Below are 12878 nucleotides of genomic sequence, written 5' to 3'. Positions count from 1 at the left end.
CGTCACAGGGGCTGCGGGGGTTAGAGGGAACAGCGGGTGAGGGGTGAGAAGCCCAGAGCCTGCGTAACGTCCCCCCCACTCCCCGGCACCACCGGGACCTGGCGCCCTGCCCGGGGCTGGCAGCGGGAGCCGCCGGCACGGGCCCCGCCCCGCAACTCCCCCGTCCGTCCGTCCCCCCGTGCTGGTTTCCCCCAAAAACCCCCGCGGACGCAGCCCGCCCCCTCCCCCCCCCCCCGCCGCGGGCTTCCCCGCACGCTGCAGGCGGGGGAATCGGCGGGGACTCCTGGGGCGAGCCCCGAAGGATGAGGGGGAAGCGAGCGGATGCGGCAGCGCGCGGGGCGGAGCGCCCGTGGCACCGTGACAGGCGGCTGCGACACCAGAGCGCGCCCGCGTGACACCCGCACGAGCGGGGCTCGCACACGCGTGTGAACCCAGCCGTGCCGTGCGCGAGTGTGCGCTGCACTGCACCCCCACCCCCCCGCCCCTCCGGGCACGGCTGAAGGAGACCCCCGCGGTTACGAGGGAGGCCGAACGCGAGTCCCGTCACCTCCACGCGGGACCCCACCGGAGGCAGAGCGGCCTCAAGAGAGAGTGCTCGCGGGACGGACACACGCGGCAGCCATCTAACTCCCAGCACCGGGCCGGGGAAAACGGGAGGAGACTGGACCCACCGCGCTGGACAGCCCCGATGTGCTCTGGAGCAGCCCCTTCGCGGAGAAGGGAACCGAGGGTCCCACCCGCCACGGCTGCAATAACGGCGGCCCCAACACGAGCCAGACAAGGACTCCAGGCGCTCGCGTTGGGGTTTGACAAGGTCTGTAGTTAAGGAGCTGGGGGGAGGCGAGCGAAGGACAGACAGATGGACAGACAGTCAGACAGACAGGAGCATGCTGCGGCAGCCGGGCTGGCGCCTAGGACAGGTCCTTGAAGGCGTCGAGGTTGAAGGCCGTGTCCAGGAGCCGCTGCAGCTCCGTCAGGTGGGTTTTCTTGTTGCCGGTGGCAGGGGCAGCTGCTGGCTCCCGCCCTGCATACCTGCGGGGGACACAGTGGGGATGAGGGGGGTCTGGACCCCTCAGGCTCCCCCCCAGCATCACAGCCATACCCCCACTCCCCCCGAGCCCCTACCAGACAGGCTTGGCGCGGTTAATGGTGGTGCGGAGCCGGGGTTTGACGTAGTCATAGTAGCCCTGGTTCTTGTGCTCCTCCTGGCACCACACCAGCTCAGCAGCTGGGTACTTCTCGGCTTCCCGCTGGAGAAGATCGAAGGGGAACGGGGAGAGCTGTGGGGGACACGGAGCAACGTCACAGTGGTATCACGATGGCCACAGCATGCCCAGTCTGCAGGACTGTGCTCACCTGCTCCACCCTGGTGATGGCCACATCGGCCTCCATCTGCCGGGCCTTGCGCTCGCGCGTCAGGTCGTAGTAGACCTTGCCAGTGCAGAAGAGCACCCGCTTTACCTGCTCGGGGTTCTGCGCTGCTGGGCCGCTGTCAGGGATGACGCGGAGGAAGTGGGTGCCTGACAAGGGACAGGATGGCACCATCAGCCACAGCAGCACAGGGCAGGGTGCCGGCATCCAAATCCCGCACCAGGCCCTTTGGGACCCCAGCCTTAGCGAGCGAAGCAGAGAGGCAGGGTCAGACCAGCCAGTACTGGGTCCAGCTCCCAGTACAAACCATCACGACTCAGGGCTGCCAAATCCCAGCTGCATCGCTCCAGTAGGAAGCAGCTGTTGAAGGAAGAAGCACCATGGCAAACACTGGGAAGCTGAGCTGTGTCACCCTGGGGTGCCGGACTTGGCACCAACAAGGGGTGGCTCCAATTTGCTGGGTAGATGTCAGCAGCCAGCACACCCTGACCACGTCTGGGCGAGCACAGGAGGAAGGCAGCCTGGTGCCACACCGGCGCAGAGCTCCTGCATGGGCTGTCTGCGGTGCCCTCATGCCAGTGGCATGAGCCTCACTTGCTGCTCTTTGGCATAGAGAGGCTGCTGCCAGGCGGACTTTACCCAGGGCTGCTGGCTCCTGCCCTTCACCCTTCATCCCGTGGCACGGGGTGGGGGGGAAATGGACACCTCCGCGGTGCTTGTACCTGGCAGCATGTCATCGAAGCTGGAGCGAGCTTCGGGGTGACGCAGCAGAGACTTTGGAGTGAAGATTATCAGCTGGAGTGGGGAGAAGAGGCAGAGTGAGGTGGTCAGCCTCACCAGAAATACCAACCTGCCCATCCTCCCCACCCCTGAGCTCAAGGAGCAGCCACAAGAGATTTGCTCCTCCCTCGGCTGCTGTGCCCTCCCAGACTGGGCACCAGTTTCTGATAGCACCGGCTTTCCCAGTCTGTGTTTCCCCTGGGGAAACGGCTGAAGTGCTGCTGTGGATGTGCCAGCCCCATGGCCAGAGCCGAGGGCAAGTGGCTGGACTGGGTTATTTATTGATGTCCACTGCCCCAATGTCTCTGTCCCTGCCATGAAACACAAGAAAGGATGGCAGCCACCCAGGCTGCACGAGCTGGCTGGCTGCATGCCATGTACCAAGCCAGCCCTGAGCACTAGGAGGTCCTTGGCCCGGACAGGGGCAAACTGCCCATGTTTGCTGCACCAGGAGGTAAAAGAACAAGCCCACCCCAATCGCTACCCCCAGACTGGGCAGGGACACGGGACTGCCAGCACTGACCGGTTTGCGGAAGGGCAGGAGAATCTGGCGCCGGAGGACGTGGAAGAAGTTGGCAGGAGTAGAGCAGTTCACAACGATCCAGTTGCAGTCATAGAGCTGGCGCACGTCAAAGTCATCCAGTTTCTGCCTCGGTGAGCACAGTTCAGGGGATTTCAGGAAACACAAGGTGCATCTTGGCCTCGCAGCTCCAGCAGTGGGGAGAAAAGCAGCACCCAGCCCTCCCTCCCTCCTCACCCCCTCTGAAGAGACTTTGGAGGGGCTGCAGTTCTGTGCTTCTCATCTTGGGGCAACCCGCTCCTAGGCCTCCCTCTGGCCACCTCTGCCTTGAACTGTGCAGCAGCCCCAGGTGTGGTGGAGGTGCAGCCTGGGCACCAGGTTCAGCCCCTTTCCCCAAACCCTCCCAGCTGCAGTGCAAGCCCAGGGCACCCCACACCTCCTGCTACACCCGACCCGACCACAGCACCATGCTGAGCCCACCCAGGTGTCGTTGCCCCCCTCCCCAGCTGAAGGCAGCGGTCAGATCCAGGATGCAGGAGGCTGAGCTCAGCGCGGTTGCCACTCACGGGGAAGACATCGGGATCATCATTGCACATCTGCAAGAATCGCTCTGGCCGGGCGGAGGAGTGCTCAGGACCCTGCAGGGACCAGCAGGGGACAAGGTAAGCAGGAGGCAAGGCTGGTGCTAAACCCCGGTGCCGGGCACTGCCACGCTGCAAACAGTGCTACCTGCTACTGCTGCCCTTGGCTCTGCATCTGGTGCAGCCAGGCAGTGGCACCCTGGGGTACCCGCGAGCTGGGGGTCCTTACCATGCCCTCCATGCCGTGGGGAAGCAGCAGGACGATGCCATTCTGCCTGACCCACTTGGCTTGCCCAGGACAGATGAACTGGTCAATTATGCACTGAGCAGTGTTGTGGAAGTCCCCGAACTGGGCTTCCCAAAGCACCAGGGCATTGGGGCTGGCCATGGCGAAGCCCAGCTCGAACCCTGAGGGATGGGAGAAAAGCAAGGGGTTATCCTCCTGGAGCACCTACCCCCCATCTGCCAGTACAGACCTCACTCACCAAGGACTCCATACTCCGACAGGGAGCTGTTGCAGACGGTGTAAGGAGCCTGGTTGGGCCAGAGGTGGTTCATGGGGATACAAGTCCTCTTGTCCACATTCTGGTCATGCAGGACGTGGTGGCGATGGCTGGAAGAGGGGAAAGCATTACTCCATTGCCACCCTTCGGATCCCTTCCAGGAAGGCTGGAATTGCCTTTACCAAGAGCATGGCTTTACCTGAATGTCCCCCTCTCCACATCCTGGCCGCTCAAGCGGATGTGGATGCCATCTTTGAGCAGGGAGCCAAACGCCATGTACTCTGCCAGGGCCCAGTCCACCGTCCGGTTCTTCACCATCTCCCCACGGGTTTTCAGAATACGGCTCAAACCTGCCAGGATAGAAGCTGGTTTGTAGACAGGATGGGAGGGAGCTCCAGCAACACCGTATTTGTCCCATAACCTGCCCACGGACTGCCTGACTGCAAACACCCAGAGGCAGTGGAACAGACCCACCCCTGCCAAAGGGATGAACCAGGGATGAGAAATTGGAACTGCAGGAAAAGGATCAGCTCTGAAGAAGAGTTACTCCTCGCTTCACTTCCCATAGCCACAGGTCCCTCATGAACTAATCCTCAGACTCACAGAAAGGTTTTGGTTGGAAGGGACCTTCACAGGTCACACCTTCCACTATGGCAGCTTGCTCCAAGCCCTGGCCAACCTGGCCTTGAACACTGCCAGGGATGGGGCAGCCACAGCTTCTCTGGACACCCTGTGCCAGCGCCTCAGCACCCTCAGTATAAAATAGCTTCTTCCTTATGTCCAATCTAAGCCTACCCTCTTTCACTTTAAAACCGCTGTCCCTTCTTCTGTCACTACAGACCCCGGTAAAAAGTCTCTCTGTGCCTTTCTCATAAGCCTGCTTTATATACCAGAAGGCTACAGTAAGGTCTTCCAGAAGCCTTCTCATTTCCAGGCCAAACACCCTGAGCTCTCTCAGCCTTTCAGCACAGGAGAGGTGTTCCAGCCCTGGGATCCTTTTGGAGGCCTCCTCTGGAGCCTTTCCAACAGATCCACATCATTGTGCTGGGACCCCAGAGCTGGATGCAGTGCTCCAGGTGGAGGTCTCAGGAAAGCAGAGTAGAGGGGGAGAATCCCTTCCCTACACCTGCCAGCCACACGTACTGAAGCACTGTAACGTCCCTTCCTTCCAGGCCATGTTCCAGCCCTATCCTACATCTTCTCTGGAACAAAACCCCAGTGTGGCATAGCTTCTGCAAGCTCCTACCTCCATGGATAGTGAAATCCTCCACTGGCACTGAGCTGGCCACTTGACCAATGTGTGTCAAGTCCTCTTCATTCAGACCAGTGGAAGGGCAGGTCATGCTCCGGGGCTGGCCATCCAGAGTGAAGAAACCTGCAGAGGAGGAGCAGCCCAAGTGTTGTGGGAGCCATGCCCAGCTCCGTGTGAAAAGCTCAGGTCACGGACACCCTCAAGCAAGGGTGAGGGCACCAGGAGCAGAGAGCACCATCCCACCTCCCCACCAGGCTGATTTACTAGAAAAGAGCTGCCACAGCTCTAGAGAAGCCAGACTCTTCGCTAGGGACCTCCAGGATGTTGCTAGGCACTTACCAGGCCAGGGCGAGTCCAGCCAGTGCTTGATGTGCAAAATCTTTTCATCCTTGGATCTTGCATGGGCCTCCTCACAGATCTTATCGTACTTGGCAATTTCCTCCTGAAAGGCAGAACCAGGAGGTGGAAAAGCATTAGCAAGGTCCCCCCAGACAAGGGTGCTGAGCCTGGGGGCCCTGGCACAAGCTTCAAGGGTGTCAGAAGGCACAGCTGGTCCCCAAAGCAGGGGAGCCTTTGACAGCAAAACTGCACCCCAAGGGCAGCTCTGCTAACTGACAACTCTTACTCAGCCCTAAGGATGCTGCAGAGTGGCACCAGGAGAAAGAGAAGCTGGCAGAGCTGCTGCTGCACTTGCTTCCAGAGGGACCTGCACCAGTAAGCCCCAGGCCGCAGCAAGCCTGAGTGCTGCAGAGCCCAAATGTCTCATGGGTCCCTGCTGTGCCGCAGTGGCCCAGCACCACATGGCCTGTGCTGCACTGATCACGGGGGCAATCCTTGATCTAGATGTTCCTGTGCTGTTCAGAGCTGGCACAGTCCAAGGACGAGCCTTGGCTCCTAACCCTGTCACTGCCAGCTCTGCAGCACTCGCCCAAACCTAGCGCAGCTCTGCCACCTTTAGGTGACAAGTACAAGCAGAAACGGGCCCTATCACATCACTGACACGCAGGTCTGTACCAAACACATAGTGTTCCACCCGGGGTTTTCCTCCCAGGCCCCACAGGACCATACCTCATACTCTGGCTGATTTACCACCCCCTGGGAAATCAGCAGCTCTGCATATTTCTGCAGCACTGGCTTCTGCTTCCGGATTTGTTTGTACATCAGGGGCTGCGTGAACATGGGTTCGTCCATCTCATTGTGACCATTGCGCCTGTAACAAACCTGCCAGGAACAGAAAGAGCCTTTAAGAACTGCTACTTGCGACCCAGAACTCCACAGTCAGAGGTACCTGGGTTGCTGTGCTAGGAAGGGTCCTAAACAGGAGGGACCCAGTGCAGGAGTGAGGGTAGGCTCCATACAGAATGTCACCTCTCCAAGTGCACAGCCGCATTACCCCCCTTTACACCACCTCCTCCTTCCCCTTATGTCCAAAGGGTCAGACAAGCCCTGAAGAGGCTTGTCACAGAACCACTGTGAGGGTGGTGCACTGGCACTGGTTGGCCAAAGAAGCTGTGAATGCTCCACCCCTGGCAGTGTTCAAGGCCAGGCTGGACAGAGCCTTGGGCGACATGACCTAGTGGAAGGTGTCCCCGCCCATGGCAGGGGGTTGGAATTAGATGATCTTAGGGTCCTTTCCAGCTCAAACCATTCTCCAATTTATGAACAGAAATCTCACCTTTTAAAAAACATCCCAAGGGCAAGCAAGCACCCACAGCAGAGCCACAGCTTTAGCATAAAGCCTTGAGCCACGTTTCTTACCAAATCCACCACCACATCCTTATGGAAGGTGCTTCGCCACTCTGCTGCCACATTGCACACATACACAACAGCCTCTGGGTCATCCGCGTTGACGTGGAAAATGGGCGCGTTCACCACGCGGGCGACATCGGTCGGGTACGGGGAGGAACGAGCCATGCGGGGGTCTGTTGTGAAGCCGATCTGCAGTGGGTGAGAGGGAACAGGTCCAGCACAATGGTAGGGATCTGGAACACGGCTCCTTTATGGGACACCAATGGTGAAGCTGCCGTGGGGCAGCTGCATTGGATTGGCTCAGGAAAGCACCAGGAGCTGCTGTGGCTGAGCTGGGGATTCCCCCATGGCTGCACTGCTCCGTTGCAGCACAACCTGCACGCCAGGCACTGCAGCCCATCCCGGTTCCTATGCCTGGGACATCATCCCATGGGGATGGGCTGGTCACAGCAAAACGTCTCTGGTTTGCATGGGGCAGAACAGAGCAGCCCTGCCTGATCCTGCATGCCGAGCATTGGATCACACCACCTCTGCACCAGGCTGGACGCACAAGCCGCTACCGCGGAGCAGCTGGGTTTAACATGCCCCTTGCTGATCCCAGGACTATGGCTCACGCCAGGAATGTTGGCTGGGAAACAGTTACTGCTTGCTGCCAGCCACCACCCAGAGTTGAGCCTGCAGAGGCTGGCCTGCAAGGCACCCCATGGACACAGGGGATTTGCTCCTCACCTGGTTGTTCACCACAACGTGGACAGTGCCATGCGTGGTGTAGGAGGGCAGGTCACTCAGGTGGAACGTCTCGTACACGATGCCCTGCCCAGCAAATGCAGCGTCCCCATGCAGGAGGATGGACATCACCTGGGAGAGATGAAGCCACAGCAGTCAGCAGGGGCTCTGCCAGGACAGTCACCAGGAAAGGGAACACGTCTCATCCCTGTGAGCCTTCAGCATCCCAGAAAGGACACAGAACAGCTCATCAATGCATCCAACACTTTCTCAGGGGATGGGAGCAGTGCCAGCTGTGGCTGGCGCAGCTACAGGAGCAGGCTGTGGCCACCAGCTTCCCCCTGAACAAGAGCAACACACTCGGGGGACAGCAGCCGATGCACAGGGGCTGGGAGGCGCATCCCGTTCCCAAACACACACCTCAAAGCAAAGCCTTTAACTGGGGGAAAACAAAAAAATTGCCTCTTTTCGCCACGCTTTATCCCCAGAAGAGCTTTGGGCAGAAGCCATTTGGGCAATGGCTTACTCCAGCTCCGGTGACATTACTTTTGCTCTGGTACCCAGAGGCTGGCTGAGGACACTGCTTGCCAGACGAGGACAGAACTTGTCTATTTATATCCAGCCCTTGGGGTGGCCCATGGGGTGTAGGAGGAAGGGAAGCTCTTTTGATCTCACCTTTCCACTTCTTGGTGTTGAAGACAGGTCTGTGATGAATCAGACCACAAATAACCCCCCACCACCACCTTCCCTGGGTGCAGAGCTGCCTCCTGCTGCCAGCTCCAGCTTCCCCAGCCTCAGGAATGGTTATCCCTGGTCACGTTGAGATCTTTCAGCTTGAGGTTCCTACTGCAGAGTCCCCCAGGATGTGATACTCAGGTTGGCTTTTGGACGCACCCCTCATTTCCATTTTCCAACCAGGGGTTTGGGCGTTTGCCACTCCCCGCAGCAGAGCTGAGCTCAGCATTGGAGGAGGCGGCGATGGAAGCTCAGGATGGGTGAGCCCTTACCAAAGTTATCCCCAAAGACAGTGGGGAAGGATGGGGGAGCAAAGTCAGGGTGATGGCAGGGAAAGGGGCACAGCAACCAAACCCAGCTGGGTTTTTTTTCACTTTCCCTCTAGCCTGCCTCCAACCAAACCCCATCCAGCCCAGGCCACTTCACTGTGGGTGCTTCAGCACCACTCACCTTCTTGCCTTCCGTGTCCCCACAGTAAAACTGCTCTGCTTTCGTCTTGCCTTGAACAACGGGATCAGCTGCTTCCAGGTGAGAAGGATTGGCCACCAAGGAAAGGGTAATGTTCCTGTCAGTGACGCGGTTAATCCGACGGTGGTACATTCCCAGGTGGTACTTCACATCACCAGAGCCCTGATGGACAGGAGAGGAGTCACCCCCAGGAACATAAGTGGCTTTTGGGGCATGGAAGGAGACCTCAAACAGTGTAGCACTGACCCCAGGGGCTGGAAAAAGGGACCTTTCCTGGAGGTCCTGGCAGAAAGCAGCAGGCACTCACTTCAGGAGCTGACCTGGCACCCAGCAAAGCAAAAGGAGCTCATTCCAGGTGCCAGGCCACCAACAAACCTCAGACATGCATCAAGCCTATCTAGGTAAGGTCAAAGGTACAGGGCAAGAAGTGTGGTGCACTGGGGAAGACACTGGAAAACAGGTAACTCTCCCCCCAGCTCTGCCCACACTGTGGCAGTACAGCCAGCACTGGTACCACTCGCAGTATTGCTGCTGTTCCCAGTCAAGGCACCTCGACACCCCAGGCTGCTGCTTTCTCACCTCAAAACCCCACCTGAAGGGCACAGCAGGATGAAGTCAGCTCAGGCCAGTTTTCCAAAAGCCAAATTATACCAGCTTACAATGCTGGAAGCTTTGGGATATGAATGCACTGCAGTCACAGACCCTGCAGCACAAGTGATTTGAGCACTGGGGCTTTTGGAGCTGCTTTAGAGCCCAAGGGTACAAGTCAGCCTCTGCTCCTGGCCACCTTCCCCTCATCCTGTTGCACTGTTTTATGCCTATGGAGAGCTGCTGGAGACACCAGCAGCAGCCAGGGCACACGTCACACCCAGGACAGGCAAGGACAGACCAGTGCTGGCACCGACAATCCAGCTCACTCTGCAGTCATAGCCCCTGGGGACCACACAGGGCCAGGCGACAGCAAATCCCTATGGGCAGAGGAGACTCACTTCATCAGCAGCTTCCAGCTTGGAGTCAAACTGGCAGAAGATCTGCTCCAGCTCTTTCCTTATCACATTGGCAAGAACATTGAGGCGGCCCCTGCAAAAGCAAGACTGTTGTTGGCAACCAGCAGTGCCAGCCTGGTACCAAATGCTGACAGTGATCTGTCATCACATGGAGGCTGTGTCACAGTTCTAGGGTCACTGGAGGAGGGGATTCCTGAGGTGGGGACTGCAGACCCCTCAGCTCAGGGCTGGACCAGCCACCAAACACTGCATGAACACAGCACTGCTGCTCGAGCCACCGCCCCCCTCCAGAGAAGGTGATAAACAAGCTGAAGCTGAAACCACCACGATGAGCAGAGAGCAGGCAAGCCCTGAGCTCTCCAGCTGAGGGTCACCACCAGCAAGACCAGTTCAGTAATGGCAGAAACCAGTGTGCCCCCCAGTACCGAACCCTGGCAGCGGCCCCCTCTTCAGTGCCTCAAGCACAGCTGTGAAGAAAGGCAGGGTTACCTGTGGGGCATCCCCATGATAACATAATCCACTCCCTTCTCACTCGACTTATCAATAATGGTCTTTAAGGCTGGGATCAGCACTTCACAGCCCTCCAGGCCAAAACGTTTCTCTGAAGACCATTTCCGATGGAGGAACTCCTCAAACCTGGAGGCAAAGGGACAGAGGGTTCAGTGCCAGGGCTACAGGGCAGAAACCAGGGAAAGGACAGGGACTGCACCAAGGGAGCCACAGCACCAAGTGATGCTTAAGCAGGCCTGCCCATCCCCCCACCCTGTGCTGCACTTAAACCTTATTTTTAGACCTTTTCTTCCAGGGTCAGCCTGCCAGCCCCAGCAGCTCGCTGGCGTCATCCTGCTGAGCAAGCCAACCATGACAGGCGACGTCAAGACGTGACTCAGGCGGTGACCACATTGCTCCAGCTGGGAGCAAGGGAAGATAAAGAGAAGGTGAAGCCCCCCCGGGTACCTGGTGGAGCGGACCAGCCTGGCCAGCAGCGTGCGCTTCTCTTCGTTGGTGAACTGCATGATGCCCGGAGTCTCAAACTTCCGCCGGATCCACTGGCACTGCTCCAGGTCGTTGATAAACATGAACTCCACGCCAATGTGCTGGCAGTAGGCCATCTGCGCCACAGAAGGAGAAGGGCTGTGAGAGAACAGCCAGAGCTTTAGTGCCAACTCACCCCCTGCAAAAACAGGCACGTGGGGCATTGTATCAGGCCACGGGGCCACGGACTCCTTCATTCCACTCTTTAACCTTTCAGCAAGACAAAGCCTCCTGCACCAGTGGGGACATGAACCCTCTGCCTGGCATCCACAAGGAGCTGCCCCAACACCAGTGAGTGCTGCCTGGGACAGCAGCCGGGGGGGACCCTGGCACCCAGCCTGGGTATTAGCCCTGTTTGGGGAGCCTGGTTTGAGCTGTTTTCCCAGGAAGGGGGATACTGCAGGGGACATCCTGGGGTACTGTGGGGCTGCTCGGACCTTACACATGACCCAGCATCAAAATGTTTAATTCCCTTTCCCCAGGGGGCCCTGGATCAGACCCTCAAGTCCTTTACATCCACATCAGAAGCGAGATTTTTCCTTCTCAGTGGCATCAGCTATAACCAGGTCCAGAACCTCAATTCATATGGCAGAAACAGAATCAGCAAAACCTCCCCCAACAAATAAGTAGCCTGTTCTTGTAGCTTATCTAACATGTTGATGCAGCTTTTCTTCTCCCAAGGTCAACCTGTCTCAGCAGAGACCATGTGAGTAAGCCTGCAGCTTGTCTGGGAGCAGTCTGTGCTTGCAGACCTGTCAGAGCAGGCTATGGAATTTGGCAAGAAAGGGGAAACTGGCTGCAAGACCTGGAAGCCCCAGCACCAGGGTGGAGCTGCTCCTGCCCCAAGCCCCTCTAAGGGGCCACCATGGAGGGCAGCAGAACTACTGCAGCATATGGAGGGGTAGTATCCCTGCTTCCAGCCGCTTCTGTGCTCTACCAGCACCATTTGCTGTGTTCAACTGGAAAACACAGCTGGAGAGGTTGCCAAAAATGCAGTATTGAGTGTCCTGGGCTTTGCTCCACCTTGGGTAGACCAAACATGTGGCCCCAATGCAGCATGAAGCTGCAGGTGATCACAGATGAGCAGGTAACACTGGGCAGCTGCTACGAGTGGGGCAAGTGCTGAGGAACAGCTCCCAGCCTGCAAAGCTCAACATGTGCCGGTTGGCGCAGGCTGTGGGCAGCAGCAGGGCCCAGGACCTTCAAAAAGCAACTGCTCTGCCCCGGTACAAACAGGTCCCACACAGACCCCCCGCCAGGCCTCCTCACCTCCAGCCGACGGATGATTTCCCGGAGTGGAAGAGCCGATTCATTTCCCCCGATGAAAGTGGTTGTGGGCAGGTGGAATACCTTGTCGAGGTCAGATTCATCCAGCCCGTAAAAGCCTGCAGGGTTTTCCATAGGTGGGACAAGCAAAAGCAAGAGAGAGAAGGAAGGAAGGGGGATGGGGGGACACCATCACACAGGTACCAGGTGCAATTGGGAGAGGTGGGGAAGGGACAAAAAAAAAGCAGCATAAAACCAAAAATAAGCATGAAGGAGGTTTATATGGATAAAAAGCCGTAATTAAACCAAAAGACATTAAGCACAGAACCACAAAATTATTATGAAAGGTAATGCAGGAAACAAAACACAAAGCAATATATATATGCATGTAAATCAGCAATTAAAATCCAGGGTGAGAGTCAGGAAGTTTTGTAGCCCCAAGAACAGAAAAAATACACCACAAATTATAACAGAAAGGAAGAGAAAAGAAACAGGAATTGAGGAGGCACCGAACACAACGGAGGTGTCGCCACATGGTGGGAATTAAAAAGGAAGAGTCAACATGGAGAAGGAAACAGTTAAAACAGACAAACCCCAAAGAGGGAGAGAAAGAGAAGCGAGAGAAAGAACGCGGCATCAGGGTTCTGCAACGGACTCTCCTGAATAGCTCACTGGGAGCAGGGCAGCCAGCCGGCCCCGCGGGCATTCTGCTGCCCAAATACTTCTTCACCCCAATTAACAGCCTTTTAATTAGGGGTTTAACCTAGCTCTGTTCAGCAAACCCCATCCTTTTTGGGGTTGTCACCTTGTGGTTCATAGGCGGCTCCTGCTCATGGCACACGGCACTGTGGGAGACGGGCTGTGCCTGGAGCAGGACACAGAGCG

The 12878-nt window shown here is 57.7% G+C and overlaps 1 protein-coding gene across 4 annotated transcripts in view; it reads right to left on the bottom strand.

The window, feature by feature from the left end:
- Nucleotides 1–785: 785 nt before the first annotated feature.
- Nucleotides 786–12878, bottom strand: part of OGDH (oxoglutarate dehydrogenase) — a 28829-nt gene continuing 16736 nt past the window's right edge. For all 4 annotated transcript variants that reach the window (XM_057408933.1, XM_057408935.1, XM_057408932.1 and 1 more), the window contains 19 exons: nucleotides 11997–12112; nucleotides 10650–10804; nucleotides 10182–10328; nucleotides 9675–9765; nucleotides 8668–8847; nucleotides 7486–7614; nucleotides 6766–6945; nucleotides 6076–6228; nucleotides 5347–5449; nucleotides 5002–5130; nucleotides 3955–4105; nucleotides 3738–3865; nucleotides 3482–3660; nucleotides 3238–3309; nucleotides 2675–2797; nucleotides 2094–2166; nucleotides 1357–1520; nucleotides 1126–1280; nucleotides 786–1032 (listed from right to left, as the gene is read on the bottom strand). In XM_057408933.1, coding sequence (XP_057264916.1) covers nucleotides 912–1032; nucleotides 1126–1280; nucleotides 1357–1520; nucleotides 2094–2166; nucleotides 2675–2797; nucleotides 3238–3309; nucleotides 3482–3660; nucleotides 3738–3865; nucleotides 3955–4105; nucleotides 5002–5130; nucleotides 5347–5449; nucleotides 6076–6228; nucleotides 6766–6945; nucleotides 7486–7614; nucleotides 8668–8847; nucleotides 9675–9765; nucleotides 10182–10328; nucleotides 10650–10804; nucleotides 11997–12112 — 2549 coding nt within the window. In that variant the 3' untranslated portion in view covers nucleotides 786–911. The remainder of the gene's footprint in view (nucleotides 1033–1125; nucleotides 1281–1356; nucleotides 1521–2093; nucleotides 2167–2674; nucleotides 2798–3237; nucleotides 3310–3481; nucleotides 3661–3737; nucleotides 3866–3954; nucleotides 4106–5001; nucleotides 5131–5346; nucleotides 5450–6075; nucleotides 6229–6765; nucleotides 6946–7485; nucleotides 7615–8667; nucleotides 8848–9674; nucleotides 9766–10181; nucleotides 10329–10649; nucleotides 10805–11996; nucleotides 12113–12878) is intronic.

This window comes from Pezoporus wallicus, unplaced genomic scaffold, assembly GCF_028554395.1.
Source record: "Pezoporus wallicus isolate ANWC-B61680 ecotype Strahan unplaced genomic scaffold, APGP_CSIRO_Pwel_v1 contig_9935, whole genome shotgun sequence".
NCBI lineage: Eukaryota > Metazoa > Chordata > Aves > Psittaciformes > Psittacidae > Pezoporus > Pezoporus wallicus.
This window is presented reverse-complemented; position numbering and strand designations above follow the sequence as displayed.